Genomic DNA, 14,841 nt, shown 5'->3' on the forward strand with positions numbered 1-14,841 from the left:
CATCTGCCAACTGTGCATGAGATTATCGACGTTATTATATTATATACTGCGTGTTCCGGACGATAAACGGGCCGAGCGTGTGAACGGCTGCTGCCGGCGCATTGTGTCTCGCCGTAGTCGACCCCAATAAGGTTGCGCAGTGCAAACGGACGAGGCCGTAACCCTAAAATTGTCCGCGTTTCGATCGACGGGGTTTTCCGCGGCCGGAATGCGAGGCGCGATTTCCGGCCGAGACCGACGGTAGCGGGCCAAAGTTGCGAAACGGGACAGGGGTGCCCCGGGCGCACGTCGACCCCGTGACCGTCCCTCTCCGATAATGGTGATCATCACCAGTGTCGATTATCGTGTGAAAACGCCACCCGATCGGAGGAATCTGTCGATGGTTCTACGGCCGCGAAAAAACAATAGGGGACGCAAGGCCCCAAATTATCAACAGCCACCACGAGTACGATAGTTTACTAAAATATTTAGAGCCAATTTCAAAAACTCAGAAATATGCAGTGTGAATCTAGAACACAACTAAACCGTGAGCGTTAAGAAAATTATATGTATATAACAACAGTGAAAAAAGGAAACTTATACTACAACAGCTCGGAGTTTTTTACAAAGGGACGGCGAATAAACACAAAACAAAAATTATTTTTAATATTAATCATGTGAAACTGTAAACATGTACCTATAGTGGGTACCTTCCTCAATTTGTTATATATTAGCTTCATTTATTTGGGGGAAGTCATCCGATTGCTCCCAAACCCGTGCGGTAAAATCCCGGAAATGTCCGAAGTGATTCGGATTCGTGAGAAACGTGTGTAATTAGGCATTTTACAGACGGGAGTGGAAAAAATATCTTATTCCATGCATTTCCGCACTAATAATAAGTCCATATCTTCATTAAAATAGCGAATACGTTACCAAAACACTTAAACCACAATATTACTATAAAAATTATAATACAACGAGCACTGCTTACAGCTGTTTACACAAATTTTTGAACTTAAATAATTCATAGTACGCTTTGATGATAAGATGGAATCGGCATATGACCATTTTAAATTTGGCCCTTAAAACTAACTGAAAATCGAACAAGTTACTGGCGTCAGTCATAATCCACGAATTTTCCAACAAAGAAGGAAACTTCCTGCAATACTTACCAGTAGTCGATTTATGTTAGAACGGGAAGAAAAATAAGCCAAAAGCGAGAAATAAGGACGTAAAACCGCTGCGAAGGCAAAAAAGATGCTTAGCGTAAGTTGGGAAGATGCTTTTGAAGAAGAGCACTTATATTAAAACGCAGTCTCGGAAGTGACCGATGATGATGATGATGTGACGCCTTGTGCATTTTCTTTTGTAAAAAATTGTCAGAATCAAAAGCTATAGATCGATGGATTAGATGGTGTAACTGGAAGTAGGGGGTACATGTAGATTGTGCCGATGTTAGTCCAAGAATAAAGAATATTTCTGCAATGTTTGTGAGGAAACCGATTAAAAATAAAATATTTTTGATGCATAACTATGTACCCTATGTGTACCCTACATTTTTCGACAAAATATTTTATGTATTTTGTTTTTCAATGAATCATGCTTAATTCAAATAATTTTCAGAGTGTGTTTTTTTTTTAATTATATCGTTTTACCTATAGGATAGTGATATAAGTAAAATGCTTAACGAGGCTTTTTCTATTTCACTGCATTAAAGAAAAAAATATCGAATAAAGAATTAGCTTAGAAAAACCAACAAAATGATATAACCAAGAAGAATAGTTACTTTGTATGTCTTGAAACGAAAGATGTTATGACGCTAATTTGTCTTTTATACCCGAGAGAAAAATAAAACGAGTGATATACAGGGCATGCTCGGCTGGTTATTTTTATCATTTTCGTTGGGGGCCATTTTTTATTGTGTTAACGGGCAAAAATGTTTTACTTTTACTTGCTTATTCAAAGAAAATTAACGAAAATTGCAAAAAAGTCGGTTAATTTTAATCTAGTTAAAACACGGCTGTTGTTGAATCGAACTTGTTGACATTTCGTCAATCATCAAACTGTTTCAGGTAAGCTCTGAAGAAGCCAACAGGCCGAATCCCGAAGTTATAAATACTATTAAAGTGGGCTGTGGAATTTTCTTTAAAAACTGAAAATTGGACCTTTATCATTATGTCAGATTTCAACAAAACTGAAAAAAAAACATATCACAAAAAATCATTTTTTTAAATAAACATTCAGTGGTTATATTTGCATATTTGTTAAATGCCCTGTATATTTGTAAAAACATTTTTCGATTAGAAAAAAGTATACATTTTGGTTGCGAATCAACGGCCTGGTAGTACCGCATAGTAGGTTTATTTTAGACGCTGGTCAATTTCCATCGGACGTCGAGCAATAAATTAAACCGAATCGGCCGTACGTCACAATATTGCGTCGTCGAAAATTACACTGCCGACGGTAGAGACGAAAAAAATTGTAACCACTTAAAGTTGTTCGGGTTTGTCAGCGTTTCATCGAATCTCAGTCGGCGCTGATAGGTACATTGATCTATTGCCAATCCGTTTCCGATTGAGAGGCAATTACCGTATGCGGCGATCGTTACACGAGATCATTGAGCACAATCTAAAAATCGCCATTAATAACTTGCGCTGGAAATTTCATATTCCTTAATAATATGTTTTTATTTTGAGAGAAAACAAAGCTTTAAACATAAAACGTTTCGTACTATTTATTGGAATCATTCTAATGAAACTTGGACTGTTCGTTCGGTGCGATGCGACTAAGAAGGTTGATTGAGGATAAATACTGTTGAATTCTCATTTAAGTTACGGAGCAGTACTGTCTCATATTTATTAAAATCGTGTGTATATTTGGCGATAATTTACTAAGATCATGTCTTAAATCTAAAATTTCCATTGACAATAACCTCATAAGACTATTTCCGAACTAGACAGAGCACAATCGACTTCTATCTCATGGACTCGATATTTGAGAAATATTCAACTTTAATCACTGTCAACCGAGATATAAGGCATTTTATGATCTTTTCCACAAATTAATACAAATGCACAATGAATTCATATTAATATTCGAATTGAAAACTTAAATTAAAATTATTAAATTAAATCAAATCACATTGTTATTAAATATGAATTTATCACCCATTAAATTTTATTCACAGCTAATTTATCACTTCCAGAATGCCATAGTCAACACTAAACAACCAGGAGTCAACAAACCTCTTCATTTTTGTATATTCCTTATTTTGCAAATACACTAGAAATGTAAATTTTGTACTACGCACCACTAAAGGTTTTGGCAACCACAAAGCAGTCTTTGTTATTTACGATATCGTCACCAAATCATTTTTACGATAATCCACCAAAATAATCAAACACACTTCGCTGGAAAAAATTGCACCAAGTCTACCACGAAAAATGACCAGTTAAAGAACAATTGCCTTTTCTCTGCCGAGCTTTATATAGAGAGGCGCTCAACTTCGAAGTGGGAGATATATAGAAATGTTAGTCTTGCTTAATTCCTTAACGCTTAATTTCGATATAATGTGAAATTGTTGCACCTACAAGTTAATGGATTCTCGGCATAACTTCCAATAAATTGATGGATTGTTAGATCCGTTTCAAATTATTTAACAAGTAGTGAAAACTATTACGATAACTATTAGTAAGAAAATAAATGACAGTTAATAAATTGAGATCAACTGTCACACTGCAATTGCTGATAGTATATTAAGTCACTTTCATGTACACAGTATTTATCTTTTAACGCTTATCCTTGTCATTTTCCATAGAAATATTCAGATTAAACTACTTACAAACTCTCTAATCATTAGATGTGCTTGTATATGTGTTTCGTGTTTTTCTGAACAGCAAAGTTACTGATCTAGTTCACTGAATCCTGAATTTGTTTACGGCAAACGCATACAAAATTTGTAATGTAATTTTATATGTTTTGCGTGCCAATGGATAAACTGTTGGAGAACCCTCGGACTTTGGGAAATAAATAAAATAAATAAAAAATAAACAATGGGGACACATTTTTCCCCAATACCACCCACTTAACAATGCACCGTGTTATAAAATACATGAGGCACATATCGGCTCGTAACGGAGCAGCAGTGGGAAAAGAAGTGCGTTTTCATTAGTCTGCGGCAACCATCTAATCCATATAAGAAAGGAACAAATTGTGGGAAACCTATTAGACACAGTAAATGCGTTGGAGTAAAATCTGCTACATACGACCGCGTACGTTGACGTAAACCTTAATAGCGTATGCGCTACGTCTGCGGCATTTGCTACGGATTCCAATATCGTCCGACATTTTTGTTATATTTCGAGCATTTCTTGAAACATGTACAGAAAAAATTTCTATGTCACTTGTTTTTGTTGCTGCTCCTATTGAATTTCTTATAAAATTGTAAACATTCCAAACAATACCAAGGCAAATGGATCCTTTTTTTTTATTTGCTGAGGTAGTTCGTCTTCGAAATTGTTATTAGGCACGACTACCTTCCCCACCTTGTCTTCAAATTATGTTTTGGTAACCATGTCTTCTTCTAACAGGGGAACATCTGCTTCATTCCACATTCACCACATTTTAAAATGTTAAAAAAACAGGAATCTCCAAAGAATGTTTAATTCTAAGATTCTAATAAATATTTATCTGTATTCTTATGACGTACTGCGAATATAATCTATAGTCTTAGTTAGAAGAAGAAGAAGAATGTTGTTAATCGACAGGCTCGCAAGACAAAAATGATTATTTTCAAATTTTCCTGTAAGATAAAGAGTACAGATGGTTACCCTTACCCTTCATTCAAATACCTCGGTAATATATACGAACATATTGCAACTTAGATGTTTAGTCAAAAATACTCCGCAGCATCGATGCTTAATAAAAATTTAGAACTGTCCAATTACGTCTCAAATAAAAAATTAAAGTTTCTACAAATATTCGTTACGGTCCATCTCAGGCAAGAGCAGAATAAACGTCTGTCGGGATGGGTTTTACCACGGTCCTGCGAAGTTGTGCGTCAAAGCAATAAATGCACTATATTTTTGGTCGTACAATACCGATCGGTTTTAAAGGTAATCTTCGTGGAAAATTGTTGTAATTTTATAATAAAATAATACTCTTTTTCTCTTTCTTCCCCAGTTGGTGGACGCGGTGAGCGGTACCGGCGGCGACCTATGGCCCTTAGACCGGCCCGAAGGTATGCCTTCGATCCAGTCGTTGGAGGTTATGTGCGGCAAAGATCACATGGACGTTCATCTGACGTTCTCGCAGCCGTTCGAAGGGATTGTGTCGAGTAAAGGGCAACACGGCGATCCCAGGTGCGTTTACGTGCCGCCTTCGACGGGACAGACGTTCTTCTCCTTCAGGATTGCATACGCAAGATGCGGTACCAAGCCGGACCTCCACGGTCAATTCTACGAGAATACGGTTGTCGTACAGTACGACAAAGACTTACTAGAGGTATGTGTCAAGTTCCCCGAATATTATCAAAGATAATAAGGGTCAGTCTCCCGTTGGTGAGGTTAGACTGGGGCGTCGAAATTATTAGGTGAAAAAAAAAGTATATTTCGAAAGTTTTTCCAAACAAAATTATTATCTATATATATAAACCCTGGTGCGCGATGCGCCGGTTGGATTCATTATATACATATAATGTATTCAAATACTATATTTTTAAATCCGCAGGATGTTTGTGTTTCGAAGACAAATAAAAACTTTCTTATTTTAAATAAAACATGAACATTAAGGCATTTTGAATACCTCGGAAAAATTGAGACATTTTTCGTAAATAGTATATATTTCTTTTTTTTATACTATTTATTCACTTTTATCACTTCCTTAATAGTGAGTGTAGTTATGTTGTTATGTATGTAGCTCGCCTAATTACAAAAGTCGCCTTAATTTTTGAACATACCTCGTACATTCATAAAAGTTTTCTTGATATTGAAAATAATTATTATTTAGTGGTAGGTCAACTACTTCTATAAAACTTGTTAATAAAAGAGAAGTCTCATTTTTGACTAAAATTGTAGTCATAGTTTCATTTCTATTAGTTGCTTAAAAGTAAAAGAATCTTCAATACAGTATTTTTAAATATAATAATAAAATTTTTATATTATGATAATGTTGGGTTTTATTTGTGTTGCCATATCCTCAAGATTTGTTGTTTTTGTAAGCCGTTATTTTTTATTTAGTCTTTTTCAAGTTTTTTTTGTTTAGTTATTTTTCATGTTGTAATCGTAACAAATTATAAAATATTAAAAAAAAAACACAAAATCCCATAGACTTTATTAAAAAAATCCGTTTAGACGTATAAGTAGATAAAATAATAGTCCCGAGTACCGTGTACTCGCGAAAGGACATATATACGAGTGCAAAGGGTTAAGCGGTAAATTTGACATCACGTACGCATAATAATTTAATATAAAATACACATTATCATTAAATAATGATAGATAACACTCTACAATTGAAAGATGTTATTTAAAACATTTTTTAACCAGTCAACTAAAAAGTTATACCTTAATAATATACACCTATGTTTAATTTAAAATAAGAAAGTGTTTACTTGTCCACGAAAATGTAAACATCCTGCAAGTCATGTCATATGTCATCCCATAATAAATAGGTCGCCCAGTACATACTATTGTACTTATTTATTTACCCAAACAAACAACAGGCTGCTTGGAGCGTTTGATAGTCTTAAAGGTATTCTAGAAGAAGACTAATCTTAGTTTATATACGCGCATGCTAATAAGTTTCATTGAAGAGAGAGATAGAGACTGCCTTTTTCATATCTTGATCAATTTCGGTCGTTCCGCAGACGGATAATTTTTTTTTGTTGTCCGCCTCCTAGGTGTGGGACGAGGCCAAACGGCTCAGGTGCGAGTGGTTCAACGACTACGAGAAGACGGCTTCGAAGCCCCCGATGGTCATCGCCGACCTTGATGTCATACAGCTCGATTTCAGAGGTATATACAAGCGGCGCGTAAATTGGGTCCACCTATTGACATTTCTAATGAGCCGGGGACCGGTTCCGGCATTAAAAGTGTGAAAATACCTGAATAGATTCTTCGCTCGCGTTGATTTGAACACCCGAGGTCTTATACTTATAAAAAAATAATATATATAAATTACTCGAAGATTACAGCAAGGAAGTCTCCATAATACAAGGGCATGAGTAAATATTTCATGTTTTATAACCTTTAAAATAGCGATCGCCAACGAAAGGGGCAAAACTGAACATTGCTATGACTTCATATTTGGCCCATATATGCAGTTTTGCCCTGCGTTGGAACCTATTGAAAATAGGGGGGCTGGGGGGTCGGGAAATATTAAAAAAAAAAAATCGCGTGTGCAAGGGTCATCAAAAAACACCGTTTTTCAAAAACCGATCGAAAAAATTCCTGAACCAGAAGACGATTTTTGTCCATAACCTTGTATAGAATCGAAAAAATGCGTGAAGCAAAAGTTATAGCGCCGGGTCTCCCACGTATTACGGTTGTAAAATTTTTCCGGTCGGATGAATGGTTTTGGAGGAAAAGATGTTTTTCTGGATGCCAAAATAGCCAAAAAAAAAATCAAAAATTAAAAAAAAAATACTTCGCGTTATTTTATTGCTCCCAATTTAAATAGTTTAAATGCGGGCCCGGACTTCTACTTCTCTCCCAAGTCTGAAGTCGGTTACTGCAAATTTGGGGCATTTATTACGTTTTTTAATATTGCACGGAATAAAGCGAACATATTTAAAAACCTTAAATACAAAAGTTTTTTTCTATCTATCTAAAATAAACTGACATCTAATGGGGGCTACACACATGCAGGCAAGTCCGCGCGCAAGTGCGAAACGAATTACGGCCACACACTATTTAGGCAAACGTCGAGGCTCGTCACTTGATAAGAGCTGCTGCTGCGAGAAAAATGAAGTTGGCCTTCGCATTTGCTCTAAAAATCAGACACAATCTGATTCGCTTCGAGCCGCGCTTGGAACTGAACGCGCCTTGAGTTTTGACACATAAACATTCGCACTTACTCGCGTGTCTCGACCTGTACAGGCAAGTCTGCACGTGTATAGGCCGCTTAATACACAGATCTTAAATTATTTCCAATTTTAAATAATAGGGGGGACACATTTTTCAGTTTATGGAGCCGCATCCTCTGCGTCTTCTGATTCAAGAATTTTTTTAGTCTTGTAAACGATTTTTGAAAAATGGTCTTTTTTGTAGACTTTTGCATAGGCTATTTTTATTTTTTTTAAAAACGACCCGGCCTCCCAGCCCCTCTCATTTTCAATAGGTTTCATAACTTGGCAAAGCTGCATATATGTGCCAAATATGAAGTCGATTGCTTCAAATTTCGGACACTTATCGTATTTCACAGCAAAGCCCAAAAAACAGTCGAAAATCGCGAAAAAAAGATGGATACCGGCGTCGGATCAAAGCCATTTCTTATAAGCTTATGTGCCTCGTGGAGGGTTAAAAAGCAGGAAAATTTCAATTTTGTAGCTTCAACGGTTCCAAAGTTATTCAGGAAAATCCAAAAGACGAGAACGGAGAAAGACAAAAAAATTTTTTTTTCGACGGTGATCATTTCCATTTTACCAACGGCGATCCCATCCTATCACCCCCTACTGTTACCGAGATATAAAATTTTTATACTAGCGCAGATACTTTCGAAAAATTCGGTTTCATCGATTTTCGAAAGTAACAAGTCGTATCGTGTCGAATTTGAAAAAACCGAGGTTTGAAGCTTTGGAAATGTTATTGGTTGATAAATTTTGGCCACTGTGTAAGCGATAAAACAATTTTCATAACATTAACGGGCTATGACCACTAACCTAAATATTTGAAAGGAGCAAATAAAATCCCATAGGGATATGAAAGGATCCTGCAAAGATATATAGCCACGCCGCTGTCTTCCGTCAAATACCCCGCGACGCGAGCAACTTGAACTTTTGCCGACTAACCAAACTCTCAGGTCTTTAGCTCGTAAATCGTTTACCCAGCTTTTAATTAAGTTGGCTTTTGGCGCCAGCGGCGTAGAATGAAGGATTAACTCCACGCCGTGTCGATCCGACTAGAGCTTTGATAAGCCTAGAGCGTTACCGCCATTTTGGGTAACACGGTGTGTACGGTTAGCGGGTAAATTGAATACTATTAGAAGTGGATACGATCTATAAAACTTGAGGCGCGTACAGCGTTTACCCGTCGGTCGCGCCAATGGACCGACGATTACGCAAGAAGCGTCGATATTTATTCATGCGGTGCTTGCAGGTGGGATATGCAAATAAATTTGGGCTCGCGGGCTATTCGGAACAGGCCCGTATCCCAAATTATGCAGCCGACAACCAAAATTAAAAAAAAACCTTCGCTGTGCTACAGGTCTCAATCTTCATCGAGTTTACTTATAACAATAGTACCCGAAGTACATACAGTCTTCATCGTGTTTCGACGCAACCTCCCCAATAAACTTTAACTTTAATTTTTCAAAGAAACTTCCACGGGCTACTGTAATACTTTTTACAAAACTTCTGGATTCCTTCTGTGTCGGTTTTTGCTGAGTCGAAATTGCTGACGTTTCCCCAATCATCCTGATTGTTTCTTCAGAGCTTGACTAAATCTGGCTCGTATTTTACTCTGTACCTGCTTAAAATAATGGAAACGCTACGTCGATGATACTTTTGTAATTTGGCCTCATGGTCAAGAAACCTTAGTAGATTTTCTTAGACATTTAAACTCTATACACCCTAACATAGGTTTTTTTCGCAAATATATTTATGGAAGCCTTTGAGAAGAAAGCTCTCGACACCTCATGGTCAAGAATCCCTAGTAACCTCTATACACCCTAACATACATTTTACCATTGAATTAGAAACTAGAAAGAAAGAAGAGAGAGAAATTAGAAAAAACAATAAGCTTTCATTGTTAGATATTCTTATCAATAGAAAATCAGACCTAACATTGGGTCATTGTGTTTATAGAAAACCTACGCACACAGACCGATACCTTAATGCATGGTCACATCACCATCCGGCCCAACAATCATCGGTTATCAACACTCTTTTGTTTCTTTTCTTCTTTAAGTGCCGTCTTCGTTGCGAAGGTTGGCAATCATCAGTGCTATTCGTATTCGTGACACAGCCGACCGAAATAGTTGCTTTGTGGTGCACCCGAACCAGTCACGTAAGTTTCTCATCCATGAGTGACGCCTTCTTCCTACACTTCTCTTTCCTTGTAATATGAGTTGGAGTAGTTGGTACTTTTCTCCTCTCCTGACGTGTCCAAGGTACTGAAGTTTACGCTTTTTTACTCTAATGATAATTTCTTTTTCCGTTTTTATTCTTTTCAGGATTTCCATGTTGGTCATTCCAGTTTCCTGGAGCCGTAAAACTATCTCAAAACTCTCTGAAAACAGAATTAAAACACCTTACCTTTGTTCTTCTCTCTAATAATTTCCATATTAAAGATATTAAGCGTTCCATCAAAAAATACACTTCACCACAACCTTCCAATTATTTGTGATTCTGATGACCAGCTTTCTTGCCATCTTTTTTGTGGTCTTCCTCTTGATCTTTTCCCCTAGGCTTTTCCATCTCTTGTGATCTTTGCTAATCTGTGCTCTTCCCTTCTCGTCATGTGTTGATTCCAATTTCTTTTTCTCTCTCGTCCCCATCTTACTAAATCTTGAATATGACAGTGTTGCCGGATATCTTCGTTTATTACATGGTCTCGTCTAGTCTTTCCTACTTGGTAAATATCTCGGTGGTTTGTCACAGTATCGCATCGTCCGCGTAACATAGTATCGTGATTTGTGTTTCCTATTTGATATCTTGTTAGTTTTATTTGTTTTATCGTTTTGTCAATAATCAGGTTAAACAGAAACAGACTTAAGCTGTCTCCTTGTCTTATTCCTGTGTTTGCCTGTATTTCTTCCCTCAGCTTTCAGGAGCCCTCAGGAGATAATTTTTTTTCTTTAAGTAGGTATGCTATGTCATTAAGTCGTATTTTATCAAACACTTTTGTTAGGTCCACGAAACACATGAAGATAGGGTTGTTGCACTCTATTGACTTTTCCACTAACTGCCGAATTATAAGGATGGCATCTGTTGTTGATCTGTTCTTTCTAAAGCCTTGCTGTCCTTCGCATATCGGAATTGTTGCTCTTAGTTCTTCGATATTGTATCTAGCAATGATATTCCCCAATAGTTTGATGGCTTGTTCTTGTCCGTTTTTTTAAATATCAATGTGGTTAAACTTTTATTCCACTCTAGAGGTATCTTTTCTTCTTTAATTATTTTATTGAAAATTTTTGTTATTTCCTTTATTAGTTTTGGTCCACCAAATCTAATTTGTTTGTTTGTGACCGTGTTTTCTCCTGGTGCTTTTCGTTTTTTCAGTTCTCGTTGCGTTTTTCACGTGGTTTTCTGTTATCATCCAATTTCAGTCCATTGTTTCTGTTTTGTCTTGAGCACTATTTTCCTTTGACTTGTATAGACTTTTAAATTATTTTGTGCATTCTTTCATTTTTATTTTAGTCGATCGTAATAGTTTCGGCACTCTTTTCTGACTTTCATAAAAGTCGTGCTCGATGTCTGTTCTGAATCTTTGATGGTTTTTATCCTTGCATTCACCCTGTTTCTTGCTGCTATATAGTTTGCGTGTTCTTCTGGTGTTTTGTTGCTTCTATATTTTAAGTATGCGTCTCTTTTTTCTCTGCATATGACTTTTACCTCTGTAAACCAGGGTTTGTGGACTTTTTTGTTATTTACATTTGTCTTTCTTGTTCCAAGTGCTTCTCTTGAAGCTGTTATTATGTTGTTTGTTATTTTTTTGCGGCATTGTTCTACATCATCGTTATATGTTATTTCGTTTTCTTCTATTTTTAATTCTTTTTTGATACAGAGTTTTTGTGCTTTCGTTTTCTAGTGATTCTGTGGTTGGATTTTCATCAAAAGTGGCCTCTGTAATCTGAATTTGCTTAACACTAATGATTTTCAAACTCGTCGTATAGTCAACAGTGATCAGGACCTAATAAGAAGGAAAATATATTGTATTTGTCAAAGCGAAGTTGTTCCTACGGTGGATAGACTGAAAACGAAGGTAGAAGAAGATGAATGCCATATAAATATAAATAAGGCATGGAGCACACCTTCACACGCTTCAACATTGTTCAAAAACTGAAGTCTAGGAATATTTGTTAGAAAATGAGATTTATTTTGAATTAAGTTACAACTTGTGGAAGTCCTAAATTTATATGCAATTTGAAAACAGTATGTATGCGAGCTCTAGTCCATACCGTGGAGCAATATTTTTGATTTAGAGAGTATAAGTGATAAAGTTTTTTTAATCATAATATTGTTTCGCTGTTAGATTTACATGCTCCATTGTGGAGGGCCCGATTCACGAAACGCAATAAGCCGTGGATAACTGACAACATTCGGTATTTAAATGCAACCAGGAATAAAGCTTTGCCACGCTACAATAAAACCAGAACCCTTCAGCATTGGGAATATTATAAAAGTCTTACAAGTTTTACAAGTTTAACGATACGCAGAGAAAAAAAAGATTTTTTGAATGTCAATTTCAAAATAACATAAATATTTGGAATAATTTAAGAAAGTTTGAAGCCTGCAACTTTAAGCCAAAGGTCAGTCTGCGGTTGAAACAAAGCTATTAGATCAGGACGCGACTTTATAAATCTTGCACTCTTATCGTAGCGCTAGATCCATCCATTCTCAGTTTCGGAACAAACCAAAATCTTATCGCCGCCACCATTTTGAAAGAATTATTATTGTTTTCATTTTGCAGGGGACAATGTCGACTGCTGGATGGAAATACAGCACGGCAAGGGTCCGTGGGCCCCACCCGTTAGCGGCATAGTACCGTTAGGATCGACGCTGACCTTGGTGGTAGCCATCAACGACTACAGAGGTTTGTTACAGTTGCGCGTACCAAATATTTGTCCTTGTAATAGCATAAATTTAAAAGTCAAAGGGATAATTTACCATAAAATGTTTATTTAACGTAATAAATAATACTTTCTGGGTCAACTCTCCAGCATACTTTTTTTCTTTACTCTTTCACTTATAAAAAGCCTTAAACGTATTTCAGAATTGCGGAAAAATTAAGCAATACATCTATACAACAGATGGTTAAAGTAACAGTGACGTGGAAATATAAAAAATGGTCCTCTCACTCTCTACACAGTTGACGTTTAGTCGCTAGAAATTATTTTAACAACACTAAATATATGTACATTATATCGACAATATTTCATTAGTCTAAAGTCAAGTCAATTTTTTTTTATTCGGAAACACCTGTAGCAACGGGCAGCAGACAAGGGGATAGCGTAAGCCCAATCTTGTTCATTATCATTATGGACGAAATCAAAAACGAAATAAACCAAACCGAGAAAGGATACGCAATGGGAGACAAAGAAATTATCTCAGAAGATAACCTGCAGATCCTCCTATATAAAGTCCAACAAATCTCCAAAACCTCTTACAATATCTAAAATAGAAAATAGAAATCTAGGTAGAAACATAACAAGTGATAGAAACCTAAACAATGAAGTAAAAGCCCAAACAACAAAGACAAGATTAATATCAGGATACCTAAATATACGAAGTACGATTATATAAACCTTGCATAACCCAACTACTAAACGGCTCTTAAGACCAACAGGACATACGTTATTCAATCGGAAGAGAAATGAAGAAATAAGGGCGATGGACAGACCATGTTGACAGAATGCCAAATGCAAAGGAAAAGAAACTAGATCTCCTGGACCACCATCTATATGATGGTATGCAAGCTGGTCCTCCTGGTTAGCCCTTGATGAAAACACAGGACCCAGTCCTAACGTAAGAAGAAGAAGAGGTAAAGGTGCCCCTCCACGAGGGTGGTTTGTCGGCGTGCAACAACCTCGGGACCGTTAACCGTAACCCACAAATTAAAACACGACGCACGTCTAGACCGGCGACATTAAATGATCGGTAAGACATTGGTTACGTGCCCACTTCATATTTGCATAATTTAGTTGAGGCGGAAAGGTGTCGCGGCCGGGCGGCAAGCTTTCCGAAAAAAGTCGACAGGAACCGGGTCGGGTACACCGGGAGGCGCACTAAACGCGATCGGCGAATTCGACGCATGCCTACGCCAGACACAATGTTAATCAAATATGTTGTTTACAACTATTTAGACGTTTTAACGGTACTCTGGCTTCTTTGCGACAAATTGGTACCGCCGCGAGAGATTCAGGTTTTGCGACGCGGCTGCTGCATCGTACCGGATCTGATAATTCGTAGCCGCCATTCGAAAGCCGCTTCGATAAACAAAATCGAAACTTATCAGAACTGAAATAACTGAAATGAGCAGATGAAAGGCACCAAAAACTACGTAAGATATTAAAAAAAACTTACAATAGTAGCGAAGGTAGCATCTTTCTTTTCTTAGTTTATGAGCTTCTTGATTCTTAAGTTGGAATTAAATTGCTTATTCCAAGAATCGTTAAACATGATTTAGTAGGGTTTAATTTAATATTGTGGTAATTAAAAAGGTCACTTAGAATATGCAAATCACAAAAGCCTCAGTGTAGTCACGAGTATCAAAACATCAACAATATAATTGCTTATATATATATATATATATATATATATATATATATATATATATATATATATATATATATATATATATATATATATATATATATATATATGATGACACTATATTCCGGGATATCATCCGTTCGCTCGTTGAACTCCGACTGGAATCCTGCATCCGACTGGAATCCTGCAAATCCTGCATCCGACTGGAATCC

General features: G+C 36.7%; 1 protein-coding gene across 1 annotated transcript in view; it reads left to right on the forward strand.

Annotated features, from left to right (window-relative positions):
• The window catches only part of LOC132702381 (uncharacterized), a 58,872-nt gene that overhangs the window by 22,142 nt on the left and 21,889 nt on the right, over positions 1-14,841 (forward strand). The window contains exons 3-5 of the mRNA XM_060670967.1: positions 5,161-5,481; positions 6,878-6,992; positions 12,828-12,950. Of these exons, the coding sequence (XP_060526950.1) occupies positions 5,161-5,481; positions 6,878-6,992; positions 12,828-12,950 (559 nt within the window). The remainder of the gene's footprint in view (positions 1-5,160; positions 5,482-6,877; positions 6,993-12,827; positions 12,951-14,841) is intronic.

This window comes from Cylas formicarius, unplaced genomic scaffold (assembly GCF_029955315.1).
Source record: "Cylas formicarius isolate icCylForm1 unplaced genomic scaffold, icCylForm1.1 PGA_scaffold_5__7_contigs__length_24384050, whole genome shotgun sequence".
NCBI lineage: Eukaryota > Metazoa > Arthropoda > Insecta > Coleoptera > Brentidae > Cylas > Cylas formicarius.